The 15,543-nt window shown below is 39.2% G+C and overlaps 1 protein-coding gene across 1 annotated transcript in view; it reads right to left on the reverse strand.

Annotated features, from left to right (window-relative positions):
• LOC140246023 (N-acyl-phosphatidylethanolamine-hydrolyzing phospholipase D-like) overlaps positions 1-15,543 on the reverse strand; it is a 70,706-nt gene that overhangs the window by 15,465 nt on the left and 39,698 nt on the right. Inside the window, exon 3 of the mRNA XM_072325471.1 lies at positions 3,647-4,284. Coding sequence (XP_072181572.1) covers positions 3,647-4,284 — 638 coding nt within the window. The remainder of the gene's footprint in view (positions 1-3,646; positions 4,285-15,543) is intronic.

The raw sequence follows: 15,543 nt of genomic DNA on the forward strand, positions 1-15,543 counted from the left end.
CTTTGTAATCAGGTCAATCTTTAAAGATCCTTTGCGGGAAGTGAGTAATGGTGATACTGTATGTGGTGTCAATGAGTGAGGGTTTCAACACCACTTCCATTTTTTTTTTCCTGCAGAAAGTGTGATAAAAATCCCTCCTACTGATAACAGGACCAAAAAAGGCATGGGGACGAGATATTTCATCACACTTACATGCTGGCCACCAACCATATACATCAAAATCACTGAATGTTCTAAAATTGATGTGTTCCTTCTGGCCGTCAATCAGAAATTAAGCTTACATTCCCTCTCTTGTTAAAACCATAAAAAAAAAAAACGTAAAAATTAATTGGGATTTCTTTTTCTGTCCACGGGTAACAAGAATCATTCTGTAAAATAGAATTTGCTTTCTGCAGACAGCAATCAAATATCGTGAGAAAGTATTCTAAAGGATTAACACACATAACCTGAATTTATTTTCTGTGAAATAAGGCACTTATTCAAATATCATGAATAATAAAAAATTTACAGGCAGGCTAGCAGCTCTTTTCTCACAAACTATAGGCAGGGTCACATAGCTATAAATGGACCTAGGGGAAGCTTAACCCATTCAGGTCGAGTCCCGAGTACATTCGGGCAGGTGTCTATGGAAAATGCGTGTTGTAGCCAAATCAGTCCGTCTTCAGTGGGTTAATGTGGCACAAAAATATAGAAGACAATCATTAAACTCAGATTCTTACATGTCCATTAATGTGTTTTATGTAACTTTCCTATCATTACGATAGACCTTTTCATTCATGGAAACTTCAAGGGGTGTAACAGTTTTTTTCCAAGGATGAAATGATATTCAGGAGAATATTTGGAGTTCTTACTGCCCAACTCATGCTACTGTTGATGAAAGTAGAGCAGGGCTCCTAAAAAGGTGATGTCTGTTCCTACAGACCACATACATACTATGGTAAATTTGCCTTGGTTCACCCCATACAGGAGGTCTCTCAGAATCAGATAGAGTAGGTACAGGACCTCAGGAGTTCAGACGCGTTGAAGGCTTGGGAAGGAGAGGAAGAGACTAGCCTGTGTCACAGTCATTTGCGTGCCAACATCAATTTCCCTTCCCTCGTCACTCGGGGGATCGGTTTAAGAGGGGACATGGGGGGGGGGGGGTGAGGTAGAACATCTACTACATTATTCAGTGAAGAAGTATGCATCACAGTGAGATACATCAGTATTGAATCAGCTTTCTTTGTAGATTTTTATCGCTACAAACTCTGTCCCCGACACCTTAGGAAGAACAAATTGAATCAGATCTTATTCCCGGAAAGGTGACCTCCAATTCATCTACTCATTTTTCAAAATTTCAGCTGCGTCCTTGCATTGTTTCAAACTAAAATTTGATTCATTTGACTTAGGACTGTTTCGAAGAGCAGTGCAAGACAAAATGTTGAAGAAGACTGGAATCTGAAACTTTCGCTCTAATATATCAAAGGCAAGTTGTAAAAAGAAGAAATAAAATGTATATTAAAATATTGTACTGCCAGAGCAGAAATAGAATCGGATGCACATTTGAAGCCCTGTTGCCTCAACATCAATTCATTCTAAAAGTAAAGACTTATGTCGCCTCTTTCCATGTTCCATTGCCCAGAAAGTTGACAATTGGCAATGTAAGGATTGTATTTTTTTTTTGGGGGGGGGGGCACACGAATGGTAACAGCTCTGATACACAATGCATTGATTTATGCGCTTTATAACACAACTTTTCCTTTTTTTTTAGATCACAGTTAATCTGCCTCTCATGGATATGGGATTCTAGGTATACTTCAAAACCTTGATTCCAAGCACAAATCAGACATCCCCCCCAAAAAAGGTCAAATTTAGATAAAAGTTGCTCAATTCAAACTGGACGACCCATGACAGGGTCCCTAATTCAAACCTGCTTCACTCATTGGCAAATGACTCTCTATTCACACCAAAATATCTGAGCTTGAATGTTTGAATTAAAATCAGGTCACACCTGCTGCTGTCCCATATTTCATAATCCTGATCCCAGCTACGGAATGCATTAGATTCAAGTTCTAGCTAACAGATGATCTTGCCCAACCTTTTCCCGACACTAGCGGTATATGGCATACCCAGTAGATAGGCAAAAACACCTTGCCATGTGGTGGATAAAACGTGGAAGATGAGGATTACAGTGGGGAATAAGGTCAAAAGATCTTATCGAGATCACTCCTTCAGGTGTGTTTTGGCAGGCGTATGTCAAGCACCTCTCTTGGTCGATAAAGATCAGGTATTCCTCTGTGTTTGGTGTGTATACCCTGACCTGACTGTACTGTCAGTTTACTGCTTAAATGCAATATACCTCTGATGCCGTCTGTCACTGATGGATTTCATTTCATTGGTCATTAGACCTAAACACAATCACTGTCTATCAGCATGATATCAAAATCGTCACAGCAAAAAAAAAAAAAAAAAAAACAATAATAATGATGATAAAAATAAAAATAAAATGCTTCATCATCATTCTGACTGGCTCTTCTTGTGGCTTTTTTTTCTTCAACATTTGAAATGCTTGATCGTAATTCTTTTAAACACTCTTGGATTGTGCTCATGCTTTAAAGAAGCCATAAAAATCATGTGCTTTGGTTGACTGTGAATGTGAATGACACTGCAACTGTGCAAATGCTGGAACATTCTGGAAGATGATCCATGAGGTTAGTCAATGAAAATAAGCAAGTTTGATGGTTTGTCTTTTGTTGGCAGTCTCCGCTGCAAAGTTTCGGAAATATATGCACAGCTGAAAGCTTTACCCTTATCAGCTCCAAGCACAGTATGATTGACAGGCACATATTCACTCATGGTTATAAATGACAAATCTAGCATCTTTTCATCTACATACGTGTCAAGTTATACATTCACATTCACTTTTGGTTTCGTTTCCCCTTCATTGTACATTAATCAATCTCAAGTGGCCATTTTCTTGGTCTGTTTCCTTTCTTTGTTTCTTTTGCAAGTATGTGCTCTCATATATGAACATAAAAAGTGACTAGTTCAATGAGAGTGCTTGATGAATGTAACTGTTTATAGTCCTGATTGCCTGTGTGCTTTGTGAATGTCTTAATGTAGCACAGAATTTACACTGCAAGTTTGTTGAGTCATTTTAATGTGAGACACTATATATTTATATATCCTGCATGTCATTAAAATTTCTCATCCATCTGCTATCACTAAAACAAGAACATACAAAAGACTCCATTTAATTCTTTAATCTCTTATCTAGCAATGTATTATTTGCTGCCTACATAATAAGTAAACTACACTCTTTACTACTACTTGTCTGAGGTCAACTCAAAACTTATCAACTTAAGCCATATATTCCCATTGTTTGAAATGCAGAAAATAAATCAAATCAAATACAGATATATACAATTGATATTTTACTGTGATTTATATGTGACATCATCAGAATAATACTTGCTTCATACTTTCTAAGTAAATACCTTTGGACAGACACATATAAAAAGTGGCCTACATGTTAAATTGAAAACAGCAAATGATTCAGATATTGGTCTCACAAGGAAGTGCTTCCAAAAATGCATTTCTCAGGGATGAACAACATCTGTTTTATTCAAAACTTAAGGGGAAAATTTGACTCAGAATTTTAGCATACCTTGGTTCATATGCTCCAATGGGGATGGCAGCCAGATCAAAAGGCCCATACCGCCTCCCAATCTCCTCAAAGCCGCGACAGTACCCGGTGTCCCCGGCAAAAAAGAAGCTATGGTTGGGGCCCATGATGCACCACGATCCCCACAAGGTCTTAAACCTATCTGTGGGTGTGCGCTGCCCCCAGTGTTGGGTTGGGGTAAAGGCAAAGGTGACATCACTGTGTTCCGGGATACAGTTCTCCTGCCACCAGTCCATCTCAATGACGTTCTCGCATCCCATGTCCGTCATCCAGTCCAGGAGGCCCAGGGGCACAAACCATCTCAGCCCGGAACCAAAGCGTTCGTTGAGACTTGCCACTGACGGGGCATCAAGGTGATCAAAGTGGGAGTGGCTTATCACCACGGCGTCGATCTTGGGGAGGTCCTGGACGGTGCAGGGTGGAGGCCGGTAGCGCTTGGGACCGAACCAAGACACAGGGCCGCATCGGTCGCTGAAGACAGGGTCTGTAAGGACCGAGATGCCATCGAACTGAACAAGGGTGGTCGCGTGGCCGATCCACGTAACCCGAATCCCAGCGATGGGTGGGACTTTGATTTCATCTTGGTCTGGTTTCAGCACAGGCAACGTTTTGTCTAGGACCTGTGAGTGAGAGAATGATAAAACAGTCATTAAAAAGTTAATATCTGTATCTAAATCAATCACAGCGAAGATAGAATCAAGCAAAACTCACTACATCCTTTCTTAGGTGAAGCCGTTTAATGATTTATGAGATCTAACACATCAATGATTGAAATGTGAAAAGATTCATAAAGTAGCATGAGTGAGACAGTCAAGAGTTTATTTTATTTATTTTATCAGATGAGGTAATTTTCAATTTGCTAGTTTACAAAAGCAATAACATGATCACTATAATGTTTTGTTTAACAATAACGACAAATTCCAATTTGAATAAGTCTCTTACCTGTCCATTAGCATAAGCATGCCTTTCACCACACTTAAATTGATCTATTACCATCCAAACGATCACAAATTGTTTAAGCATATTAACAATCTGTCACTTGCATAATTATCCGCTTCCTTCACTTCATTATGTCAACCTCTCGTAATGAACACATCTTTCGTTAGAAGGTGACAACGGACGGCAGGAAATTCAATTAGTGGCAGATGACCCGTAGGAATTTTCCCTATGGTTGTTCTTTCCAGTCGCGTTATCTCTGCTACCTCATTGAGAGTTGACTGATACTGGTCCTGCCAATTTCTGCAGGAAAACGTCTGCTACAAAAACGTTCAGGCTCTTCTAACAAACTGCAGCAACGGTCAATTCTGTTCTTACACTCAGAGAAAATATGTATGTAAAGATGCCGCATCTTGCTGCTATGTTACCCTGATGATACCATACCAATTATTAACTGCAATAACCAAAGTAGGTGATTTTGATGGGGAAAAAAAACTTAACATTTTTAAACATCTTAATCAGGGATATAAATCTAATTACTTTGCTGTATTTAAGTAAAGACTTGTAATACTGGCAATTGTCTGAGTAAAATCATCTAACAAAATAAGAGGTTTTAAAGGCTAGCTGGTGTCATAAACATTGAAAGCTATAGACCAAGTAATAATGTAGAGACTGCCATTGAAAGCTAAACCAAGTAGTGTAGAAACTGCTCCTGTGAAAAATTGGAAAGAGCAAAGGAAAACACCTGTTGTTGTTTTATTTTGCCTCTCTACACTCATTTGCAATTAAAAAACATTTGAAATTCTCTTGAATGAAGGGATAATCTTCAACTTAAGCTTGAGGCACTCATGGTATATGGCCGTCACAGATGATTAAATTGATTCGGTCTGCTACGAGGTTAACAAACTCTGGAGACTCCCATCTGCTGGTGTTTCTACATTCACCTCATCCATGTAAAAAAAAAAAAAATGTACTTTTTTGAGGGTGTTCCATTCTCTCGGGGATTTTGAAATGTGGTTTGACTTTTTCAACCTCTCCCTCTCTTGCTCTCCCTCGCTTTTTCACTCGACTCTCTTTCCCTCGATCTTCCTCTTACTCTGAAGTCGGGGAGTACGACTGATCAAATGAATGAATCAGATCGAGAGATGGCAGAGCCCGCCCTACAGTCTCAGACATATGAATCACATCACTGGAGGTCGCAGGATGGCTAGCTCCATCCGGACATACCAACAGTCCTCCTCAGATTGGACGGCTTTGATAGCGATGCACTTTTCACCCACTCTTGAGTAGGGCACACATGAGAACTTCAAATGCTCTACGAAGCTAAATATGAACATGAGTGTCAATCAATAAATCTACTTGCTACCTGTAATGTTTACAGTCTTAAATGCTTAATGGTTAAAGTCCAAACTCAAGTGGTTGATAAGTTACTAGTTGTCATAATGATAAGGAATGTATCAAAGAGACATTGTAATAACTAATGTTAGGACTTGATCAACACTAAAGCACAATTTGTCATTGTGACAGTTACAAATGGCTATGGTTACATTGCTCTGTGTGCTTTTAGTATGACTTTTAGAAAATGGATGAAAATTCTATATCTGAACTCCAATGGATGTCTACTTTTTAAGAAGTCATAAAGACAGGAGACTTTTTATGTCAAATTCATCTCTGAATTTGTGTAAATTTCATATGAAGGTGTGTATGAATCAAGCACAACCTTCAAAAATAACTGTTCATACATGTACGTCGTTGTTACATCAAACTCAAATGCCAGCATGGAAAGTGCTGCCTGCTTCGCTATCCTTGGAGATGAATTTAGATAGCTGAGGCATCATTCACACAGAATTAATGTCAAACGAGATATGTTCCAGATAAATTGCATGCATGAGAATCACTCATCCTCTATTCTGAGCTAATTCATAACCTCTAAGACACATCTAATCAAATTTCCTCCCGTGGAGCAGATTGGTAGCAAAGCCGAACGGTTTGGCACAGGTGAATTTTCTCCATGCACTCTGAATCATTCCCCTGGCTCTTATGGATACGTACAAACATCAACATAACACAAACAAACACAAACACACACAAACAAGCACACATGCAAACACACACACACACACACACACACACACACACACACTTTGTTTCTGTCTGAACATACACATACTGACAGACATATAAGCTGTACACAACATACTCCCTACATTATAAAGGACATGACTAGGCAATTTGAAACAATTAAGTACTTGACAAGCATCGCATTAATCACTTTCAATGCTATAGAGAGAAAGGAACCCCACAGCCACAAGGACAGACGGAGATACGAGGGAAATATAGAGAGACTGCGGGATGGAAACATGACAGATAGTGCACATAATAGACAACATCAAAATATGTCTATATTGATCAGAGAATTTCAATCTATACTGTGCATCTATCTTGATTGAAATAGCATCTACCCTTGAAAATATGTGCTCAATGATATTCATCTTTTTTTTCCCTTTCCACACTTGCCTGTCATGGGGAGTAAATTAATGTCGTTTCTATTTGGTAATTGCAAAGTAGATAACCTTCAAAGGATAATTTTCACTAGCAAAAATAACATACTTTCAAAAATTGTGTTTGTATATTCTATACCTAAGCTTTACAAACTGCATGACTAATATTGATAGAGTAGGTAGTTTGGTTGCATCTATGTTTTCTTTTTCTTTTCTTGTCTAACAAGCACATCAACGTACAACTGGTACAAAACAAAGACCGAACAATAGAAGAACATTTGATGTGACAAACTGCACAACAATCCTTTCATTATGCTGTTTTGATGACATGTACTCACTCTTGTTCTGTAGAAAATAGCCACTGAATCAATTTTAACATTACAGTTCCCTCATGGCATGGAGCCTTGTTTATAACTTATATGATACTTCATACTTCTTCAAGGTCTTTGCTCTCATTTGGACCCAGAAGTTGTACATCTCTTCTAGGAACTGACTTATACCTCACACTCCCTCAAAGGCCTAGATCTTGTATTAACTCCTTCAGACTCATTAGCATTGTGGCTGTATACAAAGTCAACTGGATTACAGACAGGTAATCTTGAGAGAGTTAACAAGTTCATTGAACTTCGATCCATGGAGGCTCAAATTTCCACTTTGACCCTACCTGTTTCACTGTAATCTTAAGTCTCATGTTGAGTTGGGCAATACTGCCCCCTGGAGGTGCAGTCGATACAACTTCAAATCACTCTTTCCTAAATGCTTGTGTCTCACACTTTACTACTGATGCAAATGTCACAATGACCCATAAATCGAATCCCTATAGCCCTTATATCACTCTCACCTGTATCTTATATTTCCTTATGCACACTTGCGCTCAATTCTGACCTTAACCTCATACTTCCTTATATGTCCCACTCCCTTAACGTTGACCTGACACTGCAGCTCCCTATAGGCAATATTTCTTTTTCTGAACCATGCAGCACACTTTCCTACAGGTGGTAGCCTTCATAATTACCTATGCATGGGAGTTCCTTATATACCGTAGGGTTTAACTCTCAACCTCCACCTATAGTTGGAGCATTAGGGCCATAAGGTTTGTTAAATTCATGATCAAAGTGCCACAGTCATTGATCACTCATCTAGCTGATGCCTGGGCCCTGGTGCATAATAGTTCAGATTAAAAGTAAGTCAGAATATCAAACATAAGTTCCGCTGTACTCCATTGTGATTGGCTGATGCCCGACTTATTCTGCCTAATATTTGATTTTCTGACTTATGCCTTGATTGCATCTTTTTATGCAACAGGGCCCTGCTAATTTCTCTAGTGTGTATGTGTGTGTACGCATGTCGCAAAATTAAACACACACACACACACACACAGAAAAAATAAATCAGAAGCTAGGATGGAGTAGCATATGATATTCTTACAAGTAATCGGTGTAACATATATGTATATGCCAATTCTATTTCCATCGGTCTCTGATTGATGCCATCCAAATGAAGGTTTCTTCTCACATGGATGTCCTCACAGTTTCTTTTCAGTCCCTCTCATGTAACAGCTAGCATCACTAATGTCATGGTCAAAAGCATTCTCTGAGGTATCTTCCTTGCATTTCATTCATCCCTCTCTCTATCTTTTCTCTCTCTCTCACCAAGGGGGAAATCCAACCATTACGCAAAGTGACAACATACACGGGACTGCAAGAAGCATTATTCACAGGATACGGACACGACACGGCCCGACCATTCCCCTAACATCTCCAGCTGACACATTTCATTCTCAAATCCTTGACCCTCATCCTAGAGACAACTCTAGAGACAAGGAGTCGAGCGAGAGGCCTGGGGGATAGACCGAGGGAAGTTAGGGTTAGTCACTTGCTGGATGTCAAGACCCCCTGTGATAGATGCTGGTAGTATTGGATTGACGGAAGCCGAGCCAGGTGGTTAGTCAGAAAAGTATAAATATTGAAAAAGGCCTTCCTCATCTGTCCCCTTGACTCGATTTCACTGTCCCATATATATTATTTAGCCTTGATGCATCTATTCCTACACCAAAGGTCCAAGCTGGAAAGGAAGTGTTTGGCAGCTGTGTGACTGAGTGGTGAATACTTTTCCCATTTCCTCTGGACATGAATCATTCCTTTGAGTGCTTGATCCAAGCAATGTCATTGGCAGGAGGGAGGGACAATAAATGAAGAGAACTTGTAAAATTTGTATCTATTAGTTTAACTCATTTTCTGAAGCCAAGGCTATGTGTATAACTATGTTGAATGTGAAAAGTTGTAAGAACTCTTGCAAGCAGAGGTCAAAATATTTCCAGAATGTTGATTTCTCTCAGAGCTAAATGCTAAAAGAGGTAAAAAGATCGGAAATCTGAATCCCCTATCAATTTACATTGGGAACAGGATATCATGGAACTGGATCATTAAATGCTTCTGATCATACATAATGCATATTTAGTTCCAGCAATCAATTGCCTAAACCACCAGTTCCCAAGAGATTTGCTATCTTTGCAAGTGAAGTGACAGATAAATCACATGGCGGAAACTGCAAAATTTAAGAACCAGTATAAACTGCCACCAGTCATGCATACATCTATGTGCTAATTGAAGATATGATTTTCCACTCCCAGAAGGCTGATAAAGATATTTAAACTCTTTCCCTCCAGTATCCAACATCAAATTAAGTCTATCAGTACCTCCGACAATCTGTGTACACACAATGTCAGTGGCATTGTGGAATGATGGTTGTAAGAGAATTAAGATGAATTACTAATATACACTAACACCAGTCTTATGAGCTTGCATCACAGATTTGGTGCTCATATGATACACTGAACACAGGACAGGGTAAATGGGTATAAAAAGAAAGAAAAAAGAAACAGTCCAGTCAATTTCTGCACCTCTCTTGATCATGAATCATGAAGAAAAGGGTAATCATTACATGCTACTGTGTCCTACATAATAAAGCATGAACAAGTGCCAAGTTGTTTTTTTTTTTTGTTTTGTTTTTTTGTTTGGTTTGTTTGGTTTTTTTTTTTTTTAACCAGCAACAACTTTCTTCAGGTATGACCTCGAAATCATAATTGTTCAGTGCATCGGCATTCCAATTTCACATTTTGGTTTTAATGAGAATTTAAAACTGACTGCCATTATATGTGGAGACATATGGGAAATTTCATGCTTCATATGCCTATGGGGTGGCTTTTGTAGGTCTATGCAGCCCTAGACATGAATCAGTGGTCCCTTCCCCTGAATAACCCTTCTCTTCCATGAGGAATGATTACTGTACTGTGATTTCTTTCTTCTTTTTTTTTTTAAATCCCTGAAACCTTTGGATGAAGTCAGCATTGGAAACTTTACTTTTTTACTTGGCGCAACTCCTTAGTAAAAGAATTCATACTGAAAAATTGTAATTTGAATTGGAACAGAAATATTCCTACACCCAACAGACTTCAAATCTCACATAATCTAAAGGGATCCACATACAGCACCTAACTCTAGTTTGGTTAACCATTGCCTCATCAAATATCATTAGACTCCGTCAGAGCACTCACAAAAGTGCTGTATTCAAGCACCGGAAATGAAATCAATGAGTTTTGCTACAACCTTCACGGTGCCTCACGAAACATGAGGTTTGTATTCACTTTAATATGTTGGGGCACAAGAGGGTTTTTTTTTTTTCACTCTAAGCTGCCATAAAAAAGGAATATGCTGATGAATAAAGCACTTTGAACTGCGTAATTTCAGTGGTCAAAATATGAAATCCGACAGCTGGCCACAATTGACTGTGGAGATGGGACTTATCAAATTTGGAATGGATTTGCCGCTTCATTGGAGGGCAAATTCCATTTGCTGTAATTCATTGGTCATCTCCCTAGCATGATAAATTGCAGAGCTCTGAGATCTTTCATCTCATAGGGATTTGTAAATATACTCTGTATGAGATGGAATGAATTGTGATTTGTGGAATGCAATTTGCACAAATGGCATGCAAGCACAGAGTCAGCAGCATCTCGGCATATCCACAGGGTGTACCTTTGGGGCCTCAAATTTTCCCCATTCGCATTGGCCATTTGGGATTTCCTATCACTTCATTTTTATTTGACAATCACAGTAATATAGTCTGTAATGAGATGTGCAGTGATCACTCACTTTCTTCAACAAAAAAACACAAACCTGTGATTGCTGGGGAAAGTTACGAGCAAATCCATCCAGCTTTGGAGATTCATTATTTAGGTATTTTATTTCCAAGCAGTTGCTTTCAAACCTTTCTCTTTTGAACCTCACGTCTCTTGTAATAATGCAACAAGTGCTACTGTAAGGACTCAATACTTTATTGATAGTATTGTATGGGATATCTTCCATTTGCACAAAACCAGACACCAAAGCCATTTGAGCTGAACTCCTAAAATGGCCGTTCACTGCACAGGGAATGATGTCATATCTGCCTAAGATATCAAAGTCATCTAACAAAATACTCACGCAGTTTTGTATCACAACATGACTGCATGTACAGAAAAGGTGTTAGTAAGTTCACCTTTACAGATCATTAATGTGAGTTTGTCGATCAAAACCTGCATTTTAAAACAGTGAAAGACCAGGATAGCCAAAAGCTGTACATCACAAGGAACAACCACAAAAGACAGACCCTTTTCAAAACCCCTTTTGACAAACGATTTCAGAGTGTGGGAAAATCAAGCTGCCTAGTATGGTCTTACAATGCATACATCTGAATTACTGAGTTTCACATCAAGCAATTGAACCCTGCCTGTCACAAGTGAAATTGAAACCCTACACAGTTATAATAAAATTGTACTAATGTGAACAAAGCATTTCATCTCGGGTAAATTCCCCTCTAGTCCTTTAATAACATGGATACAAATATTTGCAAGGCTGGTATCGGCTTTTTGTGTAGTTAGTAAAAAGCAGGATGGATTGATGTTTTACAGAATTAGATTTACAGGGTGCTAATCCTTGCAAATTGCATGATCTTGCCATGGAGAAATATTTGACCAGGCTTTTGATGACATTGTCTCTCTGCAGCCATCATGTGAGAATGAGGACACATGTGACCTGCTACCCTCAAACTGCTCAAAGAAGAAATGAACTTTCCATTCCATTTCAATTTTCCCATTCTCACAGCTTTTTGACAGCACCTTGTTTGTACCCTTTGCTGAAAACTAAAAGGGCCAAATGAGCACAGAACAACAAACTTTGGTAACTTCTTCTAAAATTCAACAAATTTGGATAAATCTTGGTCCTCTTCTTCTAGCCCTTCCAAAAATGATTTATATGCAACTGCTTCCATTAAAGAACTTTGCTTCCCTAATTGTAAACTGCAGCTAAGCATCATCCTTTGCTGAGAACCTCTCATGAAAGTGGTTTCTGTGATGTGTGAGCAGATTGTTGAAAATATCATCCTTTCTAATAAAAGAAAGACAGAAGAATACAAAGCAAATTCAGCAAGGCAATACTGTAAAAGTGGATATTTTCGCGGGACTAATTTTTCGCGCTAGGCCGGGTCAGAAGAGTTTCGCGTGTTTTTAATTCCGCGGAATCAAGACATCACGCACAGGAACGTATGGCAAGCAAAAATATTCGCGTGTTTTTATTTTCGCGCTAGTTTCTGGTTGCGCGAAATGCGCGAAAATTTCAACACCGCGAAAATTTCCACTTTTACAGTAGTCTCATTGAAAGAATGTGATATACATGGTGCTGTTTAGATATTCATATTTCCCAAATAAAATGTTATGCCCTGCTTGCTCTAGATAGAAAAAAAAAAATACATGCCTGTGTAATATATGATTAAAGAGTGCACAATGCCCCTATTTGGTAGGATATGTAATTGCTACAGGAAAATGACCTATTAATGCATTTATCACATTTATCAACCCTACTGTGGATTTCACAGTGAAAGATTCCAAATTATCCCTTAATCCAGGATTGACTCAATCTTAGATATCATCAGACGAGTTCATGTGTGTCCCACCGTCATATCGGGTGATCAAATGTCACAGTCACGTACGACGTATTGAGTATGTCTGATGGCTTGGTATATGACAGCTTTCAAACCATAGTGCAGGACACCCCTCTGACTCAATTCCTAAAATATGAGGGGAAAGTGGCGGGATTATTTTAGTTTCAATTAAAAAACCATCAAATCTTAAGAGTTTCATCCTAAAACTCTAAACTAAAGCTCATCAATGACCCAGAGTATTATGTTAAATATGAAGCATCCAGACACTCCAGCTGGAAAGATTTGAATTCTCCGCTGTTCCAAATCACAGCACATTTCTTGACTGACACCTTAAAGCCCGACATCACAAGATCTGGGTTCATCCCCTAATCCAGTCAAAGACCCAATTCGCAGCTTTGGTCTACAAAAGGGGAAAGGAAAGAATCCTCTGGGGGGCTAAAAATACACGGGGCATTATCTCTGAAACATGGGCCTCCAGCGATCTGTCCAACCACGTGGTGCAATCAGACACCGAGACGAGGAAGGCTGCGAGACGTTCCTGGCCACAATCGTCCCGAGGAGATGGCAAAAGGGATGATAAACCATCAGCACGCCTCATCAGGGCTTTGTCTCCCAAAAGGGGCATACAAATTGTGTTCTTAGGGACTACAATACCCACCTAGGGGAATATAGGGTGAATTACCTCGGTTGTTGAGAAAGCATGTTAAATTCAGGAGCAATCATGTTTATCACTTGACGTCATGCTGAAAAGGGAATCCAGGGTGAAAACTGAAGATAAATATGGTAGACATCCAATATTGAAATGGTGAAATATTATTCCGAGTTGCAATCAAGGTACCTTTAGAAGGACTTGGGCCTCTTGATCAAATTGAAAGACAGAAACAAGACAGGAGGTGACAGCAAACAATGATATGAAAAGGATCAAATCAAACCATTTTTTGTAATTCTGAAAAGACAATGATTCTGCAATAGTCACTACATCAACAACACAAAGAAATGAACATGTTCCAGAAGTGGCAAATTACTTCACAGCTGCAATCATTTCAGAGAAGCTTGAATAGAACAAAATCCTTTCTTATCTTTATGGGTGAACAAACTGGAAAACAAAACAAAGTTGTGGCTCTACCCTAGCATCATGTCAGTAGTCATTAACACAGGCCAAACTTGATGGCTCAGCCAGTAAATATAGGTTTTCGATTCTCCCCATTTAGCAGTGCACACAATACCTTCGCCAACAGTTGGTCTGGACATTTGTTGTGGGTGTTGACAAGAGGCTGTCCGCCACGCCCACGGTGGGATATACAGGGACTACGGGGGAAGGGGGGAGTAGGAAGGGGGAGAGGGAGGTGAGGACAATGGGTGACATGGTACACTCTCTAGACTTGTCCATTGTCAGGGGGACATAGTGACCATCACACCCTTAGAGAAGTTCCGTAACGACACTCTCATATTAGCTTGAAAGCGCAGACAACAGATACTGCAAACCCTACACAATATCAGTCCATTGTACAAACTTGAAAAAACAACTACACCCAACTTTCCTTTAAATTTGCAGTGTAAATTTTCTACAATACCCACTTTATTGTCACCATCAACCTTCATTCTTGCTCTGCCAAGTTAAACAATTTACCAAGGGCTCTATGAATATTTGGTATTTGTTGCAACACAAAGGTTTGTATTCATGCAGTTCTACACATCTGACAGTTTATTCAAATCAAATGCAGGATATCGCTTACTTTATTCTAGACAGTTAATCCTATCATCATAACCACCAATTAAACAGCAATGACAAACTGCTTGCCCCTCTGGGGAAGTGATGATACAGGCTTTGTCTAACATTGGTTACAACATCATTCTGAGCAAATCTTAGCACACCTAAAACCTACCCAAGGGCATGTGACACAAATTTTCCCTTCCCGGTCTCTGTCTAGACATTGAAGGTAAGACCTCCCTCTTCCCCTACCACACATACAACCCCTGTCATGAATCAAATTATACTTGACTACCGGTAGGAACATGTCAATTTTCATATTTTTAAGTAACTTTTAATCCAAGGTTTTTACTTAAAGGTACCAAAAAAGATTGATGGATTTTGTTAATGATATGAGAAAAAGAGATTGTGTCTGATATGGACAGCTATGGATGAATTGATGTGGTTACAGTAAGTTAGCTGTACATTGCTACAGCTCATTATATCAAAACAAGCAATAACACAGAGTACTTCATATTCCTCTATTCTAAAGTTTTGTCTTCATTTAATTTTCATTTTGTGATAGGCAGTTCTTGCTCAAGTACAAATCGCTGTTCCTTTCCCAAATTCTTGCAAAATTTATGTGAGAGGTGTAGAAAGGACCTGCAAAAAGGCAATACAGGTTTGTCTAGACTGTGCACTTTTCTCAACGAGTACAGCGTGGGCGGGACGAGAGAGTGGGTATGGCTGGGGAGGTCAAAGGGTCAATCCAA

This window comes from Diadema setosum, chromosome 2 (assembly GCF_964275005.1).
Source record: "Diadema setosum chromosome 2, eeDiaSeto1, whole genome shotgun sequence".
Taxonomy (NCBI): domain Eukaryota; kingdom Metazoa; phylum Echinodermata; class Echinoidea; order Diadematoida; family Diadematidae; genus Diadema; species Diadema setosum.